Source organism: Malania oleifera, chromosome 4 (assembly GCF_029873635.1).
Source record: "Malania oleifera isolate guangnan ecotype guangnan chromosome 4, ASM2987363v1, whole genome shotgun sequence".
In the NCBI taxonomy this organism is placed as follows: domain Eukaryota; kingdom Viridiplantae; phylum Streptophyta; class Magnoliopsida; order Santalales; family Ximeniaceae; genus Malania; species Malania oleifera.
Genome location: NC_080420.1, coordinates 8,041,382 through 8,064,912, shown reverse-complemented (window position 1 = coordinate 8,064,912; position 23,531 = coordinate 8,041,382). Strand labels below are relative to the sequence as shown.

The 23,531-nt window shown below is 36.4% G+C and overlaps 1 protein-coding gene across 1 annotated transcript; it reads left to right on the top strand.

Moving 5' to 3' along the window:
* Positions 1–11,259: 11,259 nt before the first annotated feature.
* Positions 11,260–23,396, top strand: LOC131152807 (calcium-dependent protein kinase 2-like). Its single transcript, XM_058104680.1, has 8 exons — positions 11,260–12,650; positions 19,019–19,162; positions 19,284–19,436; positions 19,877–19,992; positions 21,676–21,843; positions 21,959–22,086; positions 22,529–22,628; positions 22,794–23,396. The coding sequence occupies exons 1-8, from the start codon at positions 11,816–11,818 to the stop codon at positions 22,866–22,868; spliced, it is 1,719 nt and encodes a 572-aa protein (XP_057960663.1). The 5' UTR covers positions 11,260–11,815; the 3' UTR covers positions 22,869–23,396.
* Positions 23,397–23,531: the final 135 nt, after the last annotated feature.

Below are 23,531 nucleotides of genomic sequence, written 5' to 3'. Positions count from 1 at the left end.
ATCCTAGCAATCGTAAGCGGGGGTGTCATTAGCTGCTGTTAGGGCCTGATTAGGTACGAGATTTTATAACCGGGTTGTCGTGATGTTTTTGTAAACACCCGAAGTATGTACGGTATTTATAGGAATGCATACCTTAGTATTGTATGGGTTTGTGTATCCTAGTTTTGTACAGACTCTGGTATGGTATGTTATATAGATAGATGAAGCATTTTTCGCTGCGTAACTGATGAGTATGGATGTATATGTGTATGTGTATAGGGTGTTCGTGTACCTCACGGGGTCAGACCCTCTTATTGTATTGTATCATGCATGCTTGAATTGATACAGAGACAGGTTAGGTTACTATATTCACACTTGGGATCCATTTGCGGGTTCGGGGAGTGACACCAATTCAACGCCCACGTTTCCATCTTGCTGTATGTGGCCCTCACATGGTCACATCAAGCTCTTTTTCTTTTTCTTTTTTTTTTCTCGTTTCTTCTTTTTTTTTTCCTAGCACACAAGCCCGATTTTGACCTTTTTACAGTCTGAAGTTCTCAAAACTCAAAACAAAAAAGTCATTGAGCACTTCCTCGGCTTTCCCCAGAATTTTGAATCATTTCGATCGAGGCTCGGACAAGAAAGTTACGCCTAGATTATGAAGTAATGTTGGTTTTAGCTTCCAATAGTTGACATGCAATAAAAAATACCAAAAATTCATAAATTACTCAATAAAACCCAAATATTAGAAATAGAACACAATGTTAAAATATTAAGAGTAATTAGACATTTAATTAAAAATATAATTCTTAATGCATGAATTAAAACACCTAATTATACAATTTAAGTGCGTAATTAGGGCACACACTCGGTATTTTGGAAAGTTTAATTAAAAGTTAATGACGTTTTAACGTTTTTAAAAAATTCCAACCCAAGAGGTTTGGTCGACCATATTCAAGGTTTGGTCGAACATATTAATAGGTTCGGTCGACCGTATCAATTTTGAACTACCGGTTCGGTTAACCATCTTAGGGCGATTTTGAACCCTTAGTAGGTTCGGTCGACTATATTTAGATTCGGTCAGCTACTCATTAAGTTCGGTCGACCCAATCTAAAAGGACCTATGAGTTTGGTCAGTTGGGGGTTAGACACGTGCCAATTTGGTTGATTGTTGAAGATACGTTCATAATACGCTTGGTTGACTGAACCTTGGTCAAATTGTTGACCTCTGAATGGTTCAGTTGATTGAGCTGAATATAACTAGTTGGGTACAGTCGACTGAGTGATTTCAATTATTATTTTAGGTCCTGATTCTTATTAGAATTCACCCCTGTTACTTATAGTATAACTTTTAAGTTAAAGGGAATTTTTTATGAAGTGTTTATGGGGACCTAAAGTCAATCAATGGTCTTGAGAGTTAACCCAAAAAATCCGACTTTGGTCAACCGAAGGTGATCCCTAAGGTCAATCTATGGTCATTCTGAGCATACAATCCATATCATGTAGATGCATGCATTATTACAGACCAAATAATAAAATCAAATGCAATTACAATTCAAAACATGTCTTCTTCTTCTCCTTTGTTCCTTGACAACATGAAATGCACCAGATTTGTGCTTTAAGACCTACCTTAGTTTTCATGTTCTCTTGACCTTATGTGTGACCTGAATAATACATGTTCATGCACTAAAACACATAGTGTTTGTCACCATCAAAATAAAGATCGGACTCAAAAAACCAACACTTTCAAAATTTTAGAATTTTAGTTTGATTTTAGATGTCTAAAATCTTGGTGAATATACACAGAGGGTTATATATATATATATATTGGAATAATAGGTAACCAATAGAATTTAAGAATTTACAAATCTAGTCAATCAAAATTTAGTTTTAAAATTTTAAAATGTTCAAAATTTTCAAATTTCGTAATGCCTAAAATTTTGATGAGTATTAACCAGAGAGGGAGGGATATGGCTACTTTATTTAGATTAATAATGGTTTCGCAGATTTTCGTAAGGTAAGAATATTGAACAAATAAGGAAGTATAAGATTTTATTTATTAATTTTCCAAAACAAGACTTCAAGTTTGGATTGATTTCAAATTTAAAAGAAGGATTAAATAAGGAAATAATATGATTCAATTGCTGTTAATTTTTTTTAAAACATAATTTAATGATGATTGTCAAATAGCATTCAATCATATCACACCATAATGGGTGAAAATTTATTTTTAAATTTAAAAAAATTAAAAATCTCAAAATTAAGAGTTGACATTTTAAAATATCCCCATTCATTCATCTTCATATATATATATATATATATATACACACATAGTGGTTTGCATATACATAACTATTTATTAATTTACTTTGTGGGGTTCTTAATGCTCAACATTTTTGGTGTTTAAGTAATTCCCAAAGCAAATATGATTTGGATATTGATGTCAAAGTCAAAATGGCATACATTAGATTTGTGATTTATGTACTTATTTATGAATAATCTATATTTGCTATTTTGCATATTTCTAGATGCAATATTATGAATTTGTTAAGGCTTTTGTGGCTTTGTCAAGTAGCAACCAAATTGGAATTGTGAAGTTTTTAAAAATATTTTTAGCTTTAGAAAAAGTTTAGTATTAACTTTCATTAACATTTTTACCTCTTTTAAATGTCATATGTGAGTACATGATTGATTTAATGTGTTTGTAGAAAGTCTTTATTATACTAGCTTCACAGTATTTAGATTATTCTAAAGGTAGATGTAATTTAAGTGACAACCGTTTAGTTTCATTTATGTATGTCAAAACTTCCTTATCTTCATTATTTACAGTTCGATCATTGTCAAACTTAGCTTTCAGAGGAAAATTGAAATTCATCCTCGTGAATTAGTAGAGAGAGAGAGAGAGAGAGAGAGAGAGAGAGAGAGAGAGAGAGAGAGAGAGAGAGGGAAGATGGTATATTATACACTAAGATATAGGTTCTAAAGAAAAAATAAAAAATTTGGATTGTGGTGTAGTAGTAAAAAATGACATGAGTTTGTTATTTAGAAGGAATTCTTATTCCATTAAATATTTCAAATCCCCTAGCCATAAGTTGGTATATTAATATGCAACCCACTGACAAAAAAGATTACTTTTTGTTATTGATTTACTACATATATTTTTTCTTTCTTAATAATCAAACATGGAAAAGTAACTTTTCTTTTATTTTTCTTTATTTTTCCTTATATTTCTTAAATTCCAAACAGAACATAATTATTTTTATGTTTTTATGATAAGAAACAAAATCAAAACTTGTTACTTGTGAAAAACAAAAAATCGTTATCATCCCCTTTTGGGCTTTTGATAATACCAAAAATTTGCCTAAAGTGGTTTGTAAGGTTTAGGAGTGGCAAAATGAGTCAAAATTCAGTGGGTGACTCATGACCCGCCCGTTTAAACAAGGTTCGGGTTTAATAAAAGGTGACCCATTTATAAACGAGTCAACCCGAAGGTGGGTTTGGGTACCTGCTGAGTGACCCGTTTAATTTGATATATATTTGTGTGTGTGTGTGTGTGCGTGTGTGTGTGTGTGTGTGTGTTACATTAAAAAAATATATCAATTAAAGAGATGTATTATTTTCTACATTTCGTGTTTTTTTGTTAAGATATTAATAAATAAAGCAAAAGAGTGTTTTTTCTTTTAAATGTCACTTTATGCGAAATGTTTTAAAAATTTAAAATAAATAAATTATATTTTTAAACGGGGTTCTTAACAGGTACCCATTTATGGCCCGTTTATTAAACTTGGTGGGGTTTTTTTTTTTTTTTTTTTTGCTAAAAGAGGGCGGCACCTCTATTTATTTATTAATAAATCCTCACTTTTGGCGGAAGAATACCGTGGTTACAAGTTAAAATCAACCAACCAAACTAGGACAAATAAAATTAAACATAACTAACAAAGGAGATAAAGACATAAAAATAACTAAAAACAAAACGAAATACACCAAACGAAACTCTAGAGATGAACTAACGATGAACGGAAACAAGACCTCACCTATCTATCTGAAAGATACCTTTCAGATAACGTGGTAGAAGGTGTTGTTCTTCGTATATTACATTGTTTCTCATTTCTCCTTCTTTAGCAAGAAAATCAGTTGCACTATTGTCTTCCCTATATTGATGCATCACCATGACATTTACTCCTTCTAACTCTGTCACGAGCTCCTCCCAAAATTCCCAAAGATACCACAAAGTACATCTACCTTTCCGAAACCAATCAACTACAATTCGCGAGTTACTTTCAATAATCACATTAACATAATGCAAACATTTACACAAACGAATTCCTTCCCCGATTGCTTTTATTCCGCACTATTATATGTACAATTGCCAAAATAACTTGAAAAGACCGCTTTTACCATGCCACGACAATCCCGAATAATTCCTCTACTTCCTGAAGTACCCGGATTGCCCCTACAACTCCTATCACAATTAAGTTTTATCCACCCTACTAAAAGTTTAACCCATGAAATAATTTTTCCAGGCCTGTCGCAAACTCTCTGATGCTTAATTGGAAACTTATTCCAAATCTTAATGTCCGATTTCTTCAATTTTTGAAAAGAAATGGTACTCTCGGCAATAAAACTAACCCAAAATCGAACACTTCTCCACATCTGATCTGTACTTTGATAAACTCCTTCCATTCTTGCTTCATCTTCGATTCCAGAGGCATCACGTAATCAAACATGAAATCAGCCCGATTAAAATACCTTTAATAGACAATTTTTTTGCATAGTGGAACCAATTTGCCATTTTATTTTTCCAAGGAAGAGATCATTGGAAAGGAATCCCCAATGCCACACTAGTCAGATGCCAAACCTCTGAAGCCACCTCTCCTAAATAAAGAATATGATCAATGTTTTTTTGGCTTCTATGAATGCAACAATTACAAGCCAAAACCATCGATATTCCTTTGGTCTGAATTCTATCATCTACAACCAAGCATCTAAACCAGGCTATTTATAAACACATTGAGATTCTTCTGGACAATAAAGAATGCCAAAATCAGTCATTCCACAAAAAATTATCACTTCTGCTCCTCACTGTCTCCCAAGCCGTTTTTGTAGAAAAATTACCGTCCGGGGCAGGCTTCTAGACAAAAATATTCTGCCCACTTTTACCTGCCGGCACCTATTGCAAAATTTCCCTTGTTTTATCAGCACCAACCAATTCTTGTACTAAATCAGAGTTCCAATTATTATTCAGCCAGCAATCCGTAATACACAGTTTCTTGTTCAAAATATCCTCAGTGCTCACAGATAACGGACCTGATGACAGCCACCTGTCGAACCAAAAAGAAGAGTTCCCACCTCTCACCAAAATTTTAACATTATCCATAACTTTTGGAATGGTGACCATAATTGATTTCCAAAATCGAGAATCATTTGGTCTCCCCTTCCTTATTAATAAATGATCATTTCTGCAATATTTAGCTCTGAAAAAATCTGCCCACAGATTGTTAGAAGTGAGCAATCTGAAGACAAATTTCATGATAAGAGATTTTTGAACTTCCTTAAGATCTCTCAAGCCCAGACCCCCTTCCAAGGTAGGTTTACAAATTTTCTCCCAAGAACTCCAATGAATCTTCCTTTTATCTTTCACCTCTCCCTATAAAAAATTTGAAAGAAGAGAGTTAATGCGAGAATATGTGACCTGCGAAATCTTAATAACATACATTAAATGAATAGACATGCTAGATAACACATGTCTTAATAAAATCAATCTTCCACCTTGCGAGAGCAACTTAGATTTCCACCCTACAATTTTCTTTCTAATCTTCTCTACAAGAGGCTCCAATGTCCTGGAAGACAATTTTCCTAATACCAAAGGCGCACCCAAATATGAAACAGGGAATTTACCTTCCATGAAACCCGTGATTCTCAATAAAACACGCTTCCTAGCGAGAGTGATGTATTTTAAGAGGAATAACGTTGACTTAGTCTTACTGATTTTTTGACCCGACCACTTCTTATACCTTTCCAAAGCGTAAACTAAATTTCTTATAGACCTCTTCCCACCATTCACAAAAATAAGAATATCATCCACATATAACAAATGTGAAACCAATGGGGTCCCAATAAGAAGATTAAATTTACCAATCCAACCAGTCTCATAGTTTTTCCTAAGCAACCTTGTTAAAATCTCCTCCATTATGATGAATAAATAAGGAGATAGTGGATCCCGTTGCCGCAATCCTCTCGTAGATTGAAAAAACCCCTTAAAGGTTCCGTTCATCAAAACAGAACACCATGGAGACTCTACACAATTTTTTATGAGTTTGCAAAAACTCTCAGAGAAACCAAAAGCCTTAAGTACCTCTAGAAGAAAATTCCAATTCACTATATCGTAAGCCTTAGTCATATTTAGTTTTATTATCACATTGTTGCCAACTATTTTTTTGTGCAAAGACTGAACCATTTCTTGAGCCAGTGTAATATTTTCAAAAATACTTCGCCCAAGAATAAAAGTGCCTTGTTCATGCGAGACTAACTTATTAACAACCTCGATTAGTCTAAAAACAAGAATCTTGGAAAAAATTTTATAAGCCACAGAGCATAAACTAATAGGTCGGAATTTATCAAAGTTAGAAGGATTATCCACCTTCGGAATTAAAACAATAAATGAAGAAGAAAAAAACTTGGAAAAAGTAGTGCCCTGAAAAAAAAAATCCATTGCCGCATCCAAGAGATCTTTTTTTACAATGTCCCAGCAAGATTTATAAAATTTAGATCCAAATCCATTCGGTCCTGGACTGCTTTCTTTGGGAATAGAGAACACTGCTCTTTTAACTTCTTCTTCTGTCGGATCAGCGCAAAATAAATTATTATCAACATTTGAAATTTGCCTTTGAATTAACTCGGAGAGATCGCATGGTTCAACCACTGAAGACTCTGAAAGAAAATTTTGGAAAAAAACAGTTGCTTCATTATGAATTGCTTCTATACCCTCCAATATCCTCTTATCGTTCAAAACCATACGGTCTATACGACTCTTATTCCGTTTTTGATTGATAATTGAATGAAAGAATTTAGATTTTTTATCCCCTTCAGTTAACCATTTTTTTTTTTCGCAATTTTTCCTAAGCAAGATGATTCCCTCTTCTCCCACACCTAAATCTCCACCTTAGTAGTCAAGTAATCAGCTTCGACGTCCTCAGAAAAACCTGCTTGTAGTTCATTTTCTAGATATTCCATCCTTTCCTCAAGATCTTTTAAATTTTCTTCCACTCTCCCAAAGATATTTTTATTCCATGCACGTAATGCAACTTTAGTTCTCTTAAGGCGAATAGCAAGTTTCAGAAGACCCGAGGCCGAGTCATTCCTGATCTAGACATCTTTAACGTACAACAAAAACATATCATGTGAGCTCCACATATTTAAGAACCGAAATAGGGTAGGGTCATACCGGGAGAAAGACGTATTTGTATACACCACCATAGGGCTATGATCTGATAATTTCCGACTCAGATATTTGAATTGAGCCGAATCATATAGGTTGGAAAAACCATTATTAATAAGAACACGATCAAGCTTAGCCTAACTACGAGCGACCCCTTCATGACCATTGCACCACAACATTCATGGGCCTATGTTTGATAAATCAAAGAGACCACAATGATGTAAGCAGTCATTAAACTCCATCATAGGTAACAATGGTCTTGGATTTCCACCAATTCTTTCAGTATTCGTTCAAATCACATTAAAATCACCCATGACCAACCAAGGAAAATCTAATTGGCACTCCTCCAGTTGTCGCCATAACTCTTTTCTTTCAACATAAGAACATTTGGCATAGACAAAACTCACCAAAAATCTTTGTCCATCCTTAAAAAATCACCCAGAAATCTTCTAAGTCGTGATTGAAATCACCTCAAAGGCATCTATATCCTTCCAAAATAGCCACAATTTACCACCCTGATTTTCATTAGATATAAAATGGTGGTAATTCAAAAAATTACCCAGCATTACCATCCGCTCCTCAACCGCAAACGGTTCTGAAATAGCAAACAACCCAACATTAAACTTTTTAATTAGCATCTTTAACCTGCTTCTAGACCTGCCCAACCCCCAAATATTCTAGAAAAAAATTGTATTCGTCATAAATTTAATTTATGCGGTCAAATGAGAACCCTCTGAGATTTCCTCACTGATTTTTTTACGGAAATCCATCACTGCCCTGTATCAGAATCATACATTTTTTCTTTGCCCTTTAAAATTGATATTTCACCTTCCTCCCTCTCAGACGAATAAGCCCAAGCCAATTCCTCATGTTGCAAACCTTGGTCCCGACCTTCAGTCAGTTTAGAACTATCCACGTGATCCACTTCCTCTTGAGATAGAGGTTCATCGTTTGAAACTCGAGGATCATCATCACATCTGACTTCTTCACACTCCCCTTCATTCATCTCTATTGAATCTTCATTCCCATTATTTTCTAATGCTCTCTGCGGTATATTAGAGTTTTGCCTTACATAATCCCCATTTTCTTGAACTACATGAGTTTCCGCTATTTCAGGGCCCCTATCATTAATCAGTTTCGTCATATGCACATTACTGGGTCCTACTTCTTGCACCACCTTCTTTGCTCCTTTATCCACGTCAGAATTTGTTTCTATCACACTGTCATTAGTCTTTGGTTTTCATATATTTTTTTCTTTATATTTTTCTTCCTCCCTTCGCTTCTCTCCCACCCTGCAAACAATCGAGGTATATCCTTGCCTGCAACATTTAAAGCAGAAAAAACTCATCTTTTCATATTTGGCCTCTTGGCAAATACATTGTTTCGAAGATAAAATAAGAGGAAATCCCTTTACCGGCTCCATTGTTTGGTCAACTTCCATGCAAATACGTGCCCCTGATGCTTTCGTACGATTAATTGTTGAATTATCAGTTCCAAGATAACGACCAAAACGGGTCGCTATTATTTGGAGAAAATCCGTTCGGTAAAGATGCATTGGTAACCCCGGTAAGAAAATCCATTGAGGGGCCAATGGGGATTCTTTTTTGGTATCAAAATCCTTTATCCACTTGAATATCCAGAAAGAATTGCCTTCCATACTTCTACCTTCCCTTGTCCAACCATGCAGAAAGTCACGTTCGTTTTTCACGTGAATTAACACGTGATAATCATCTATAACACTGATCGTTGGAATTTCCATCAAACCCCACGTTTTCACAATCAAAAGCCGAATTTTATCAATAGATGGCCGATTCCTCAAAAATTTCATTACTAATGCAAAATGAAATTCTTCTTTAGCCTTAACCATCTCTACTTCTAAGAAAATAAATTTCAATTCCCCATTGATATTAACGGGCAATCTCATGGGAATTTTGAACGCAGACATCTCCACTTTTTTACTCACAATTTGCGTATATGACAGCACCTTGGGACTAGCCTGGACGGCATTCCCCGCCGATGGTGTGGCCATGGGGGGGGGGGACGACACTGTATTGCAAAATATTGAGATTTAAGCCAAACTTTTCTAAATAGAAAATAGACTAACCTACATTGTTTGTCGACTCCCTAAGCAGTGGTGTTGATGGTGCTTGCTGAGACCGTGACAACGGGTGAGAGTGAGTGACGGCGAGGGGTCTGTGGAGGGCTGTGTTGCAGCAGTCTGGAGAGATCGGGTCCTGAACCTGGTTCGACATTTGGCACTTCAGTGAATCGCCTTCAAAGCAAAGATAATCAGACAGTTTCCCGAGCTAAGAACGTGTGGTTTGCAGTTGAGATTGAACTGTAGCTTGAGGCCCTCGAGTATCAACCAAGGCGATCCATTCACAGATTAAGAGCACCAAATGGTCCAAATCTGAATCTAACCAGATCAACAAGTCAAAATCCCTGTCCCTGTCCAAGCCAAATCGGAGGAGAAGAAGGGGGATTTGGCACTCTGTGCGGAGTCGCGGATTGTGCGTCAGCGTGTGCGCCTCTTGGCCTCTACGGCAGAGGCTCTGCAGTTTGCCCTGAAGTCTGAACAGCTGAACCTGATTTGGAGGGGAAGGGATGCTACGAACGGAGGTCGGAAAACTCAGTATTGCTGATAGCTATGGTTGGCAAAGCTAGTCACAGTATGCAAACCCTAGGTCAAGCGCCCCCCGCTTTGGATTTTGGATTCATATATTAGTCACCCATCAGTAAACAAGCTAACTTGAACCTGAACTCGTTTAACCCCTACTTGTTTACGACCCATCCAAACCCGACTCGCTAGGCCATTTTGCCACCTCTAGCAGGATATTAAAAAGGTTAAAAAACTAATATACTATTAAGTGGACAACTTTATCCCTTCATAAATAACGTCATTTGGTGTAGTCAATTAAATCATAGGTAAAAAAGTTATAATATCATCCTAATTGAAATATGTAGGTTGTTAAAGAGTGTAATATTCTTTTTTACCTTTAATAGTATATTAGTGAGTATTTATGATTGCAATTACATCTTAATTATTGAGGTAATATAGTCTTTATTATGATAATACAATATGAACATAATGTTTTATGATGATTTTTTTAATCTTAATAATTTCCTAATAATGACAATGGATGTTAGTTCATGAATTTGTATGGCCGACAATAGAAACTTCCATAAAAAAAAAAAAAAAAAGAATTTTTAAGCTGGCAAGTTATTGGAGGGGTAAATTTTTTTTTTTAATATTTAATGATCGCTTACCGCCAATGTTATTAAATACAACCTTGCCCAATTAGTTGGATGAAAATTTCATGACCTAGGCTTACAACCGAGGTGAGAAATTTATATTCGATTAAAAATGCATTCTTCTAAATCCGATCAAATCCAAACTTTTATTTTTACTATTTAAATGTCACATTTTCTTTAAGCCAACGAAGCTAAATTTATTAAATTGTGAAAGTTATTATCTTAAAATGTAAATAAATCAATTACATTAATAGTCAAGACTTAAAATATAGTTAAATTATCATTGATCCATCAATTTGGTTGTTGACCTCTTCATGACTGGGCCAATATCTTGCTTAAATTCATTAATATTCTTTTGATTGCATTTTTTTAGGTTTTAATTTATTATGTTAATAAAATACATATTTTGGTAATAAAATGAACAGGTATTAATGATTTTAAAAAAAAAAAAATTAAGACAGAAATAATTGACTAAGGGAGATATGTTTTTATGTTATGCAATAATTATAAAAAAGAGTTCACCGTAAAATTAAAAACAGGTTTAAAAAAAAGTCTACCCCTATATATATATATATATATATTCTTGAAATGTATAGTAACAAGAGTCTCCACCTAAATGAAGTACAGCAAGGAACACAGCTTTGTGTTTGGACAGCTCGGCCTCATCATCGGGGAGTAAAATCACCCAAGCCCACACACCACGCGCGGCCCTTGAACCCAGAAGGAAACGTATCTGATGAATTCTGTAGTGTCTATTAAAATAATTCCAGATTTTTTGCCACAATTTAAATATTTGTTTTCGTTGTTTCCCCACGACATCCGCTGGATGAAATGAGCTATCAAAGTCAACAGAGTGGACAGCAGACAGCGTTCTGTTTCTATTTCTAACTCGCATTTGATTTGAACGTGTCTGCGCAGTTCTTCCCCTGAAATTGACCCCACGGACTCAAAACCCGATCTGGGTTTTGCTCCAATTCCCTCAGAATTAGCATCCTTATTTCGCTGTCTCTGCTCATAATCTTCATCCCCAATTGTCTTCATCATCATCAATTCAATTCCCTCCGTGCATATTTACATCCTAAGATTTCCAAATCCCAAACTGGGTTTTTCCTTTTTTCCCTCCCAATTTGAGAGCGTCATCACGAAATGGGTTGTTGTTCAAGCAAGAAAATGACCATAGGTCCAGATGTTAATGGACACAGATCAGGGAAAACAGGCGTTTCGACTGCCCCACAGCCTCAGCAATCATCCCCTTCTGTTCAGCACCAGAAGGTTTCATCTCACCAGAATCAAACATCTCACTATTCACCTCAGCAAACAACCCCTTCTGTTCAGCACCAGAAGGTTTCATCTCATCAGAATCAAACATCTCACTATCCACAGGAAGTGCCCAGACCACAGCCCCAACCCAAGTCCCAAAGCCCTTTAAAACCCTCGCCGGCAGCCCCAAATAGAAGACCCGTTCAGAGATCCGATACCATTCTGGGCAGGCCATTTGAGGACATCAAATCACTCTACACTCTCGGAAAAGAACTGGGTCGGGGCCAGTTTGGGGTCACTTACCTCTGTACTGAAAATTCAACTGGTCACACCTACGCCTGCAAATCTGTACTGAAGAGAAAGCTTGTTAGTGTCAATGACAAGGAGGACATAAGAAGGGAGATTCAAATCCTGCAGCATTTAACTGGGCAGGCCAATATTGTGGAGTTCAAGGGTGCCTATGAGGACAGGCAGTCGGTGCATCTGGTGATGGAGCTCTGCGCTGGCGGGGAGCTCTTTGACCGGATAATTGCCCAGGGCCAGTATTCGGAGAGAGCTGCGGCCAAGATTTGCCGATCCATTGTGAATGTTGTCAATGTTTGCCATTTTATGGGGGTGATGCATAGGGACCTTAAACCTGAGAATTTCTTGCTTTCTAGCAAGTATGAAGGAGCAATGCTGAAGGCAACTGATTTTGGGCTGTCTGTTTTCATTGAAGAGGGTGAGTTTCTATTTTTAACTTTTTTTAATGACATAGTTGTTTAGATTTGGCTTATTGATTTAATTATGGCTGTGGTGTGGGCATATATTCATTTCCCTTTTTTAGGAGTAATTGGATCATTCACCAAACAGTTTAAGAATTTGATTAATTTGTGAAATGTGCATATATTTCTAATGTTATTATGGCATGAGTATTTAGATTTGGCTTATTAAATTTTTTCATTGTTGTAGACATATGTTCATCTCCCTGTTAGGAATTTTAGAGCGGGTTTTTGGTGAGCAATTGGATTGTTCACCTAGAAATTTAGGAATTTGATTAATTTGTGAAATTTTCTTATTTTGCAATCTTTTGTGTCTCAAAATTTTTGCTGCTTGTTATTGAAATTTGTTGATATCTGAGCTCTGTTTCCTTTGTTGAAAATATGTTCATAGAAGATGTTCACTCTCCCTTTGTTTGGATAGAATGCTGAAAACTATGTCCCGGTCAATTGTTTTAGTGTTGAAAATATGTTTATGGAGTCCGGCAATTACTTTTCCAGAAAATAATAAGTTGTTTGATGCATTTTGAGGGTTTTTTTTGGTTGACCAAGGACGTTGTTTTCCTTGACCAAGTTTTCTAATGACCCAAATACCAAAAAATACAAAAAATTGTTGAAATCCTGAATATCCATGGGAATAGTGAGTAAATTAGGAAAAGTGTGTAAAAGTAGAAGATTATATATTATTCTGTAGGGAGATTGTTTCCTTGTTTAGAATATTTGATTGTATTATATATTGTAATATTGGGATGTACATAATTTAAAATTCAAGGAATACAAATTGAATTCCATTTACATGGTATCAGAGTTAGGGTTTCTCAACCTTAGCTAACTATGGCCAGCGACACCGTCAACAGCAGAGGGTTGACCTCTTTTGAAAATATCGACGGCAACTTAGAGGCCACATCCGTTGGGGGTTCAAATGGGCTAGACAACACAGCTTTTCCAGTCTTAGTGGAGAAACTAAATGGAAAAAATTTCTGTGAGTGGGCTCAATCCATAAAATTGGTGATTGAAGGAAAAGGGAGGTTAGGTTATCTTACCAGCAAATGGAGGAAACTAGACTCTACCGACGTTGTAGCCTTACAAAAATGGAGGTCCGAAAACTCCATGGTCACCGCTTGGCTCGTTAACTCGATGCAGCCGTCAATCAGGAAAATCTACTTGTTCTTGCCAACGGCGAAGGACGTCTAGGACGCCGTTCGTGAGACATATTCCAACGTTGAGAGTTACTCGCAGATCTTTTAGATCAAACCTCGATTGTGGCAGATGAGACAAGGTGAGAGAGGCGTTATTGAGTATTTCATGGAGATGACTTATCTTTGGCAGGAGCTCAATCTGAGCATCGAAGAGGAATGGGAGTGCTCTGGCGATAGTGCATGATACAAAAAACAACTCAAAAACGAATGGGTCTTCGAGTTCTTCGCCGGCCTCAATCGAGGTTTGGACGACGTACGGGGAAGAATCCTTGGCCGACGACCTCTGCCATCTACCCGAGAGGTCCGAAGTAAGGCGGGAGGAGAGCCGACGATGTGTGATGCTGAGGCCACAGGCGGATCATTTTGAGCCTGAAATACCAGCCCTAAATTCGAATGGGCCTGGCGTCTTGGCCTTAACTTCAAAAAGCCCTGTGGGATCTAGGCAAAAGTCACAAAGAGGAAAATTATGGTGTGACCACTATTGTAAGCCAGGTCATTCAAAAGATACCTGCTGGGAGATTCATGGAAAGCCTGCAGACTGGAAGCTGAGACAATATCAAAAAAATCGTGGCTATCAAGCTACTACTGATACTTCAATTGAAAGGTCACAAGGTAAGAAAAAACAATAATACCACTCCAAGTGGTGTATTCAGTCCTGAGCAGTTGGATTAGCTATATAAAATGTTTTCCTCAATTCAAACATCGGGTCAATCTTCCACTGGTTCTTTAGCTCACCAAGCTAATTTTTTGTCAGTCCTAAATACTATATCCCATTACAAATCACCATGGATAATTGACTCGGGTGCATCTGATCATTTGACTTATTCCTATCAATTGTTCTCATTCTATTCACCATATGCTGGATATCTAAAAGTTAAAATTGTAGATGGATCTCTCTCACCAGTTGCCGGCAAAGGAAGTATTCACATATCTGATTCTATAACTCTAAAATCTGTCCTACATGTCCCCAAGTTATCTTGCAACTTGTTATCCTTTAGCCAGTTAACAAAAGACTCTAATTGTTTTGCTAATTTTGTTTCATCTCACTGTATTTTCCAAGACCTGTTATCGGGGAAGACGATTGGCACTGCTAAGGCGTATGAGGGACTCTATTACTTTGAGGAGGCAAGAACGAGTGAACAATGTAGTACTGCAATTTGCGATTTTGCATCTATTTCTAGAGATAGTGAACTTTTGTTATGCCATTCTAGGATGGGTCACCCAAATTTTCAATATTTAAGACGTTTATTTCCTTCTATTTGTTCAAATAAAACGTCTTTTGATTTTCAATGTGAAGTGTGTGAGCTTGCAAAACACCAGCATACTTCTTTCCCAACATCCATATACAAACCATCTCGCCTATTTACTATGATTCACAGTGATTTGTGGGGACCCTCACGATCCCCCAATTGCACCCATACGAAATGGTTTGTTACTTTTATTAATGATCATACTTGTATTTGTTGGGTTTACTTGTTGAAAGATAAAACTGAAGTTCGTTCCATTTTTGTCAGTTTTCACTCTATGATTCAAACACAATTCCAAACTGACATTCAAATTTTGCGTACTGATAATGGTGCGAAATATTTTAATGATATTCTGGGAAATTATCTTCAAGAAAATGGGATTGTTTGTCAGAGTTCTTGTGTGGATAGCCTTCAACAAAATGGGGTCGTTGAACAAAAAAGCAGACATATATTTGAAGTAGCTCGGGCATTTATGTTCACTACAAATATGAAAAATTATATTTGGGGAGATGCTATCTTAACAGCTACACATCTTATTAATCGAATGCCGAGTCTAGTTCTTTCCTTTGCCACTCCTCTCCAGAATTTCCAAGAACATTTTCCTACCTCTCGATTCCACTCCAGTCTCCCTCTGAAAATCTTTGGAGGTACTGCATTTATTCATGTTCATACTCACAATCGGGGTAAATTGGAATCTCATGTTGTTAAATGCATCTTTATTGGTTACTCTCCTACCCAAAAAGGCAACAAATGTTATGACTCTATTTCAACAAAAATGTTTGTTAGCCTTGATGTCACGTTCTTTAAAACAACTCCTTATTTCCAAAAGCCCTCTCTTTAGGGGGAGAAGTGGAATGAAGATCGGTTCTTTGATTTCTTTACTACTAACCCTATGTCATCTACTGCGTCTCCCATTGCTTCATTCCCTGACCCATCTACTGAGTCTCCCATTACATCATTTCCTAACCTGTCATACACAAAAGATCACTTAACCTCAGGGGGAGATGCAGAAAAGTAAAACGACACAGAAATACTTGTTTACTCAAGAAAGCCGAACACAAAGAATAGGGAGAATCTCATACCCGAGGCACCAAGAGCATTGGAACCGGTGATAGCTCCGAGCAATCATGAGTCCTCGCCCAATCTCGATCTAGTAATAGATAGTCATGAGCTTTCTTCTGATAAGGCTGTACCTGATGACATCAATTTACCCATTGCAGTCAGAAAACAAACCAGGTCGTGTACTCAATACCCCCGGTCTAAATACATGTCTTATAAAAGCTTGTCTATAGGATATCGTGTTTTTACCTCTAACTTTGACAGGATGAAAATTCCAAAGAATATTGAGGAAGCCCTGGAAATTCTTGAATGGAGGGAGGCTGTCATGGAGGAAATGTGGGCCCTAGAGAAAAATGGAACTTGGGACGTAATGAATTTGCCGAGAGGGAAGAAGCCAGTTGGTAGTAAATGAGTCTTCACAGTGAAATATAAAGCTGATGGGACAGTTGAACGATATAAAGTCAGACTCGTTGCAAAAGGATTTACATAGACTTGTGGCATTGACTACACGGAGACATTTGCACCAGTGGCAAACTTGAATACAATTCGGGTCCTCTTGTCCTTGGCAGCCAACTTAGATTGGCCACTACAGCAACTCGACATTAAGAATGCATTTCTAAATGGTGAGTTAGAAGAAGAAGTCTACATGACGATACCACCAGGTTTCAGTAAGAAGGTGAAGAAAACAAAGTATGTAAACTCAAGAAGTCCTTATATGGACTCAAGCAATCTCCCAGAGCTTGGTTCGACAGATTTGCAAAAGTAATAAAAGACCAAGGATATCAACAAGGGCAATCAGATCACACTCTGTTCTTCCAACAGTCTAAAAGTGGTAAGAGAACGATTGTGATAGTGTATGTTGATGATATAATCCTAACTGGGGATGATACAGTAGAGATGGAAAGATTAAAGAAAGTTCTAGCTACTGAGTTTGAAGTTAAAGACTTGGGACAAATGCAGTATTTCTTGGGCATGGAAGTTGCTAGATCAAAAAAGGGTATTAGTGTCTCTCAGCGTAAGTATATCATTGATTTCCTAACTGAAACTGACATGCCTGGATGCAAACCTAGTGAAACCCTGATTGAAGTAGTAAAGAGGGTCGAAAACTATGGAATACCAGTTGAAAAGGAAAGGTATCAGAGATTGGTTGGTAAGCTAATCTACCTATCACATACTAGACCCGATATTGCATTTTCGATAAGTGTGGTAAGCCAAAACATGCATTCACCAAAAAAGGTTCATCTAGATGCTGTGTACGAGATCCTTAGATATCTCAAGGGCTCTCCGGGCAAAGGACTCTTCTTCAAGAAATGTGAAAGTAAGGAAGTAGAAATTTTTACAGATGCAGATTGGGCAGGATCAATGGAAGATAGAAGGACTACCACCGGATATTGCACCTTCGTATGGGGAAATTTGGTAACTTGGAGAAGCAAAAATTAAAATGTAGTGGCTCGAAGTAGTGCTAAAGGTGAATTCAGGGCAGTTGCTCAAAGAATATGTGAAGGACTGTGGTTACGGAAACTCTTGGAAGAGCTACGGATTTCGATGAAATTTCTTATCAAACTCTATTGTGACAACAAAGCAGTCATCAGTATCTCTCTCAATCCAGTTCAACATGACAGGACTAAACATGTGGAAGTGGACTGACATTTTATCAAAGTGAAGGTTGAAGAAGGAACCATCTGTATGACTTATGTACCTACTAAGGAACAAACTGCAGATATCTTTACTAAATGGTTAGCACGACAGAACTTTGATGGTCTCATTAGCAAGTTGGAGATGATTAATATCTATGATCTAACTTGAGGGGGGTGTTGAAATCCCGAGCATCCTTGGAAATAGTGAGTAAATTAGGAAAGTGGGTAAAAGTAGAAGATTGTATATTATTCTGTAGGGAGATTGTTTCCTTGTTTAGAATATTTGATTGTATTATATATTGTAAGATTGGGATGTACATAATTTAAAATTCAAGGAATACATAAATTGAATTCCGTTTACAAAATTATTTCCAAACTAACAATGCTTTCATTTCTAAAATGCGTTCAATGCTGAGGACAAAGCTGGGATTTAGCAAATTTTCAATTCCCATCTACAGTAGCATAACACCTGATATTATGATAGGAAAATATTCAGGAAGAGAATTGGTCTGGGGGGCAGTAACTAGGAGACCAAGAAATCATCGAAGTTTGCTTCTAGGTCATAAGTCTAAAATCCTCAATGATTGGATTACCGGAGCATGATGAATAATAATCTATTTGTCATGATCTGATAGACTCAACACTTGCCATGCTCTTTCATCTACTCTCACTTGGTCATTTTATGGTACAAACTGAACTACTGCTCAAATATTCTATACTCTTAAGTAACTGCTTTGTGATGTTTTGATAGCCTTTTTTCCAGTTTTACAAAGTTCTCCTTTGCAATGAAATCTGGAAGCATAATATAGAGTTCATGTTAGACACCATGAAGAAAGCTGTTCAATTTATTTAATTTGATGGCTTCACTATCGAAGGATAACAATTTATTATTTTAATCTTTGGAAGGGGAATTTGAATTCTTCACCTTTTGCAGATCTCAATCGAACATATTCGGTTTAGGAATTTTTTTCTACAACAATGGAAACATACTTGGCACCTACCATTTTGTCACTGATTGTACTTGTTTTTGGATTGCTCAGTCCAATTGACTTGGGATATATGCAGCTTCTCTGCACTCCATTTGATGGTTTTGATTTACCCAAGGACGCAGTACACTATGCTTCTCCTATAATACAGTTCTCCAGCCATGAAATTGTATGGTGACTGACTTCTTATGAAATGATGTCAGGAAGAGTGTACCGTGATGTGGTAGGCAGTGCTTACTATGTTGCTCCAGAAGTATTACGACGCAGCTATGGAAAGGAAATAGATGTCTGGAGTGCAGGAATTATCTTGTACATTCTACTCAGTGGAGTACCTCCATTTTGGGCTGGTAAAAGCATTCAACAAGTTTTTTTGAATTGCTTATTTTTGTGTATACCGAAAAGGGTCTCATCAACTGCTTCACACTTGTGTGTATGGAATTATAATTTTTCCCTTACTTTATATTGCAGAAACTGAGAGGGGAATATTTGATGCCATATTGCAAGGAGAAATTGACTTCGAGAGTCAACCATGGCCATCCATATCAAACAGCGCCAAGGATCTAATCAAGAAGATGTTGACCCCAGATCCCAAAAAGCGGATAACTTCTGCCCAAGTTCTTGGTATTTTTCTTCTTGTTTTCCTTTCTTATCGACTATATAAGTACTACATATATGTTGTATTCTGTAGCTTTTCTTTTCTTTCAGGACCAATTAGGACAGTTCTCCTTTAGAATCAGTATTTGTTGATTTCTGTTGGATGTGTCCTATGCTCATCAAGATGTGTGCACTTGCAGTTCAGGCCACTTTGGTGGAATAAACCTGAAAAATACGCAAATTTGAACTGTTACTTAGAACCTAGGTAATAGAAAATGTTTGAAAGTACTATTAGTAGGTTTGAATTACTGGTATTTTTCTGGATTTCAATTGCTGCTTCAACTTCATGGACTTTTTCTCGTAGTCAATTAAGTTCACATCATAATCTGGTGAAATTGCCAGTATTACAGGAGAATCTCATTTCATTCGTGAATGCATCTAACATTTTTTTTGTTATGCATGGTAAGAGCACCCATGGATCAAAGAAGATGGTGAGGCATCAGACAAACCAATAGATAGTGCAGTGCTTTCTAGAATGAAGCAATTCAGAGCAATGAACAAGCTCAAGAAACTTGCATTGAAGGTAAGTTCTTAAAAGCCCTGTTCAAAAATTCAAATATTCACCCAAACAAACTGTGATAAGTTGCCTTTAAGAATGTTGTAGTTATCATCAATTATCTTCTAGGGTAGAAAGGAGTGGAAACTGCAATAAAGTGAATGAACCACCTTTCATGTATTTTCAACTGATGTGTAGTATATGTCCACGATGATTTGAACTGTCATTCGATATGTTCCATGAACAGCATTCAATGAAAATGCCCTAGTTGAATTATCTAACTTTCCATTTAACAACATAAGTGATTGTTCTACAAAAGCAATGATTGGGCTGAAAATTATGGGAAAAAGATATGTGATGGTGAAGAAAAGGGATAGGAATTATCTGCTAGCTTCTGTGTTCCACTCCAATTCCATGACCTGGCAGTTTAACTAGCTGACTGGGGTTACAAGGATTAAAATGCACAGCGCCCCTTGGAATCAGAGACATTGTGCTGCCGTGGATATGTTCTCTGGTATTTTACCTAGTTTAAGATTTTTTTTTTTTTTTTTTTTTTTGAGGAATTCAGCTTTAGCCTTTAGAGTAAAGATACATCCTTTTAAATCTGAGCCATTCATTGTGATACTTAACCATCCCATATATTTGGTGGGGTCTTTAATAGCACACAGAGATATGTTTGGTTATTTAAGAAAAAAAAAAATGCATCCGTATATTTGGCTAAAAGGACCTGACTCACATTTTTGAGATTTTGAGTGACTATTGAGCAAAGATATACTTACCTTATTTGCAGAGATTACCAATTCTTTTGACCTCCTTCATGTACATGGGCATTTTTCTACCTGGAGATTCTTCTTGGCTCATTTTTTCGGTGGAAACTGAAATGAATAGAAGATATTTTTACTTTTAAGGGTTAAGACTGCACATCACTGTGATTTTAAGATTATGAAGCTAACTTGAAGAATTAAAATAAAAAAGCTGTCCAAAGCTTGTTAGTCATTCCAATTTCCTAAAAAATTGTTACTTTTTTTCCTGAAGGCCACTGAATCATTCTGAGAAAATATAACTGATGGTTTTCCAATGGAATTTTTGGGATCTACTTTTCCAAGTTCTGATTGAAGCTATTACTTGTGTGGACATCTATGATGTTTCCTTTCTTCTTCTTCTTCTTCCTCAACTCTCCCTAGGTGTATTATGCATACAACAAATAGAAATAAAAACAGAAGGAAACAAGAGCACAATGAGTTATATGGTTCGGCTGTGTGCCTACATTCACAGAACCTCTATGAAATATCTATATTGTATGAAAACAGCCTTAGCGTTTTGGGGCTCTTCTTGCCTCTTGTCCTTTGCACGGCTACCCACAAATACAAACTTCTTTTAAGTGGATCACATTTTTGAATATGAGCCAAAACTGAACATCTTTATTAGTTTCTTGATTTCCATGAGTTTGATCTCCATCAAACCTTGTAATTTGTGCTAGCTGTTCATTCAAAGCAGTAAAAATGATGTTTCTAGTCCTTTATTTTCTATTAGTGTTGTGATTTTATTTAACTATCCTTAAATAGCTAATGTTGATGCTTGAACAGTTATGTTTTAAATAAGCATTCTAGACAACCTGGCTGGATGCCATCTAATTTTAATAACCTAAACTAGACTAATTTTAAATGGTTCTGCTTTTATAACTTTGGTACATCTTGCAAACCTCTCAAGGTCATTGCTGAAAATCTATCTGAAGAAGACATAAAAGGTCTTAAAGCTATGTTCACAAACATGGACACTGACAAGAGTGGTACAATAACTTATGAAGAACTAAAGTCAGGATTGGCTCGACTTGGGTCAAGGCTGTCAGAGGCAGAAGTTAAGCAACTCATGGAAGCTGTAAGTGACTCTGGACTCATGAAGAGCTACATAGATCCCATCTTTCTGTTTATGCTTTGCATCTTAATTCTCATTCTTTACATGATTCATCATCTTGGTGTTTTATGCGTTTCAGGCTGATGTAGATGGAAATGGAACAATTGACTACATTGAATTCATTACTGCCACAATGCACAGGCATAAACTTGAAAGAGATGAGCATCTATATAAAGCATTTCTGTATTTTGATAGAGATAACAGTGGGTGAGTTCATAATATTCCATGTCTCTGTTGTTTTCACATTGCTTGTGCATTGTCGATTCCCTGCCATTAACATATCAACTATTTAATTTTTTGGAACATGGAGGCTACTCCTTTATTTTCTGTGTATTCCATGCAAAACTGATTCTGACATGCTACAATGATCTTATCAAAATAAATGTCTTGTTCATAGCTATTTCAATTCCATTTGTTCTTATTGAACTACTAATATATTAAATACAAATATTTTGAAGCCCACACATGAGTCTTATGCCCCAAATTTGCTTGTATTCCTGTTTGACTTGTGTTTGCAGTTTTGAGTAATCAAAATTTTTTAATGCAAGACCGATCCAACTAATCCTGTGTTAAGAAACTTTGCATTTTATCACAAAGCTAGGTAACAAACAGCTCCTTTATTAAGCTCCTCCTGTTGATGTCATGGCAGTTTTATTACAAGAGATGAACTGGAAACTGCCATGAAGGATTATGGAATGGGTGATGAAGCTAGCATCAAGGAAATAATTTCTGAGGTTGATACAGATAATGTAAGTCTGCTCCACTATTAAAACACCCATGTGTGTGTGTGCATGTGCGTGTGCGTGTCTATTTTTGGATAAATTTGTGGTTGTCTTACACATCATGCACGGGCAGTGTTTACCAAAAAAGAAAGAAAATGCATTGATACCTACCTCTGTCATAACCTATTGTAGGATGGGAGGATAAATTATGAGGAGTTCTGCACAATGATGAGAAGTGGCGTGCAGCATCCAGGAAAACTATTTTAGTTCCATCAACACTCAAATACCTGCCAAGCCAAAGTATGCTGCTACTGAATGAATCTGCTAAGTAATGAATATGTGCAGGTGATGGTATCAGAAGAATATCACTGTGTACCATAAGGTATTTTATTGTTCCCTTTTCTGAGGCTCTACTATCTTCTCTAAGTTGAAGAGGGGCAATTTTCGTCGGGGATGCTATTATCTTTGATTGCCATGATTTGAAGCTCTGAACGGTTGACATTTGTGAATATCCAGTTTCTTCTGCTTTTGTTTTTCCATTATGTTTATTACTTCTTCATTCCCAATCTTCATCCAGTGAATTCTATCAAAGCATCTCTATGAGATGAATCCTTGTTTTTGTTGTTTTTTTTTTTTTTTTTGGTTTTGTTTCTAGCTGCTGATGACAGTAAGAGATATGGAGACCAGAGCTTTACAGTTTTCCCGTATGATAATGTTGCCCTATGATAATGCTGTGTTTAGTACAAGTTCAGCATTGTCCTCTTTATTTATATATGGAGAACTTGGAAAATACTATAATGTTGTGTTTGGGAGCATGAATTTCAAGTTTTGAACAAATGTCAAAATAATTTTATATTACATCTTATCCAAATTCAATTTATTTGCAAATTCAAGGCATATTCATAGGGTAAATATTGAAAAATTGAAACC

Bases quoted from the DNA above. Each gene is read 5' to 3' on its own strand.
- LOC131152807 (XM_058104680.1), top strand. From the start codon at position 11,816: ATGGGTTGTTGTTCAAGCAAGAAAATGACCATAGGTCCAGATGTTAAT. The intron at 19,163-19,283 runs GTAAAAGCATTC...TTTATATTGCAG, and splicing joins AGTACCTCCATTTTGGGCTG to AAACTGAGAGGGGAATATTT. The intron at 19,437-19,876 runs GTATTTTTCTTC...ATGCATGGTAAG, and splicing joins AACTTCTGCCCAAGTTCTTG to AGCACCCATGGATCAAAGAA.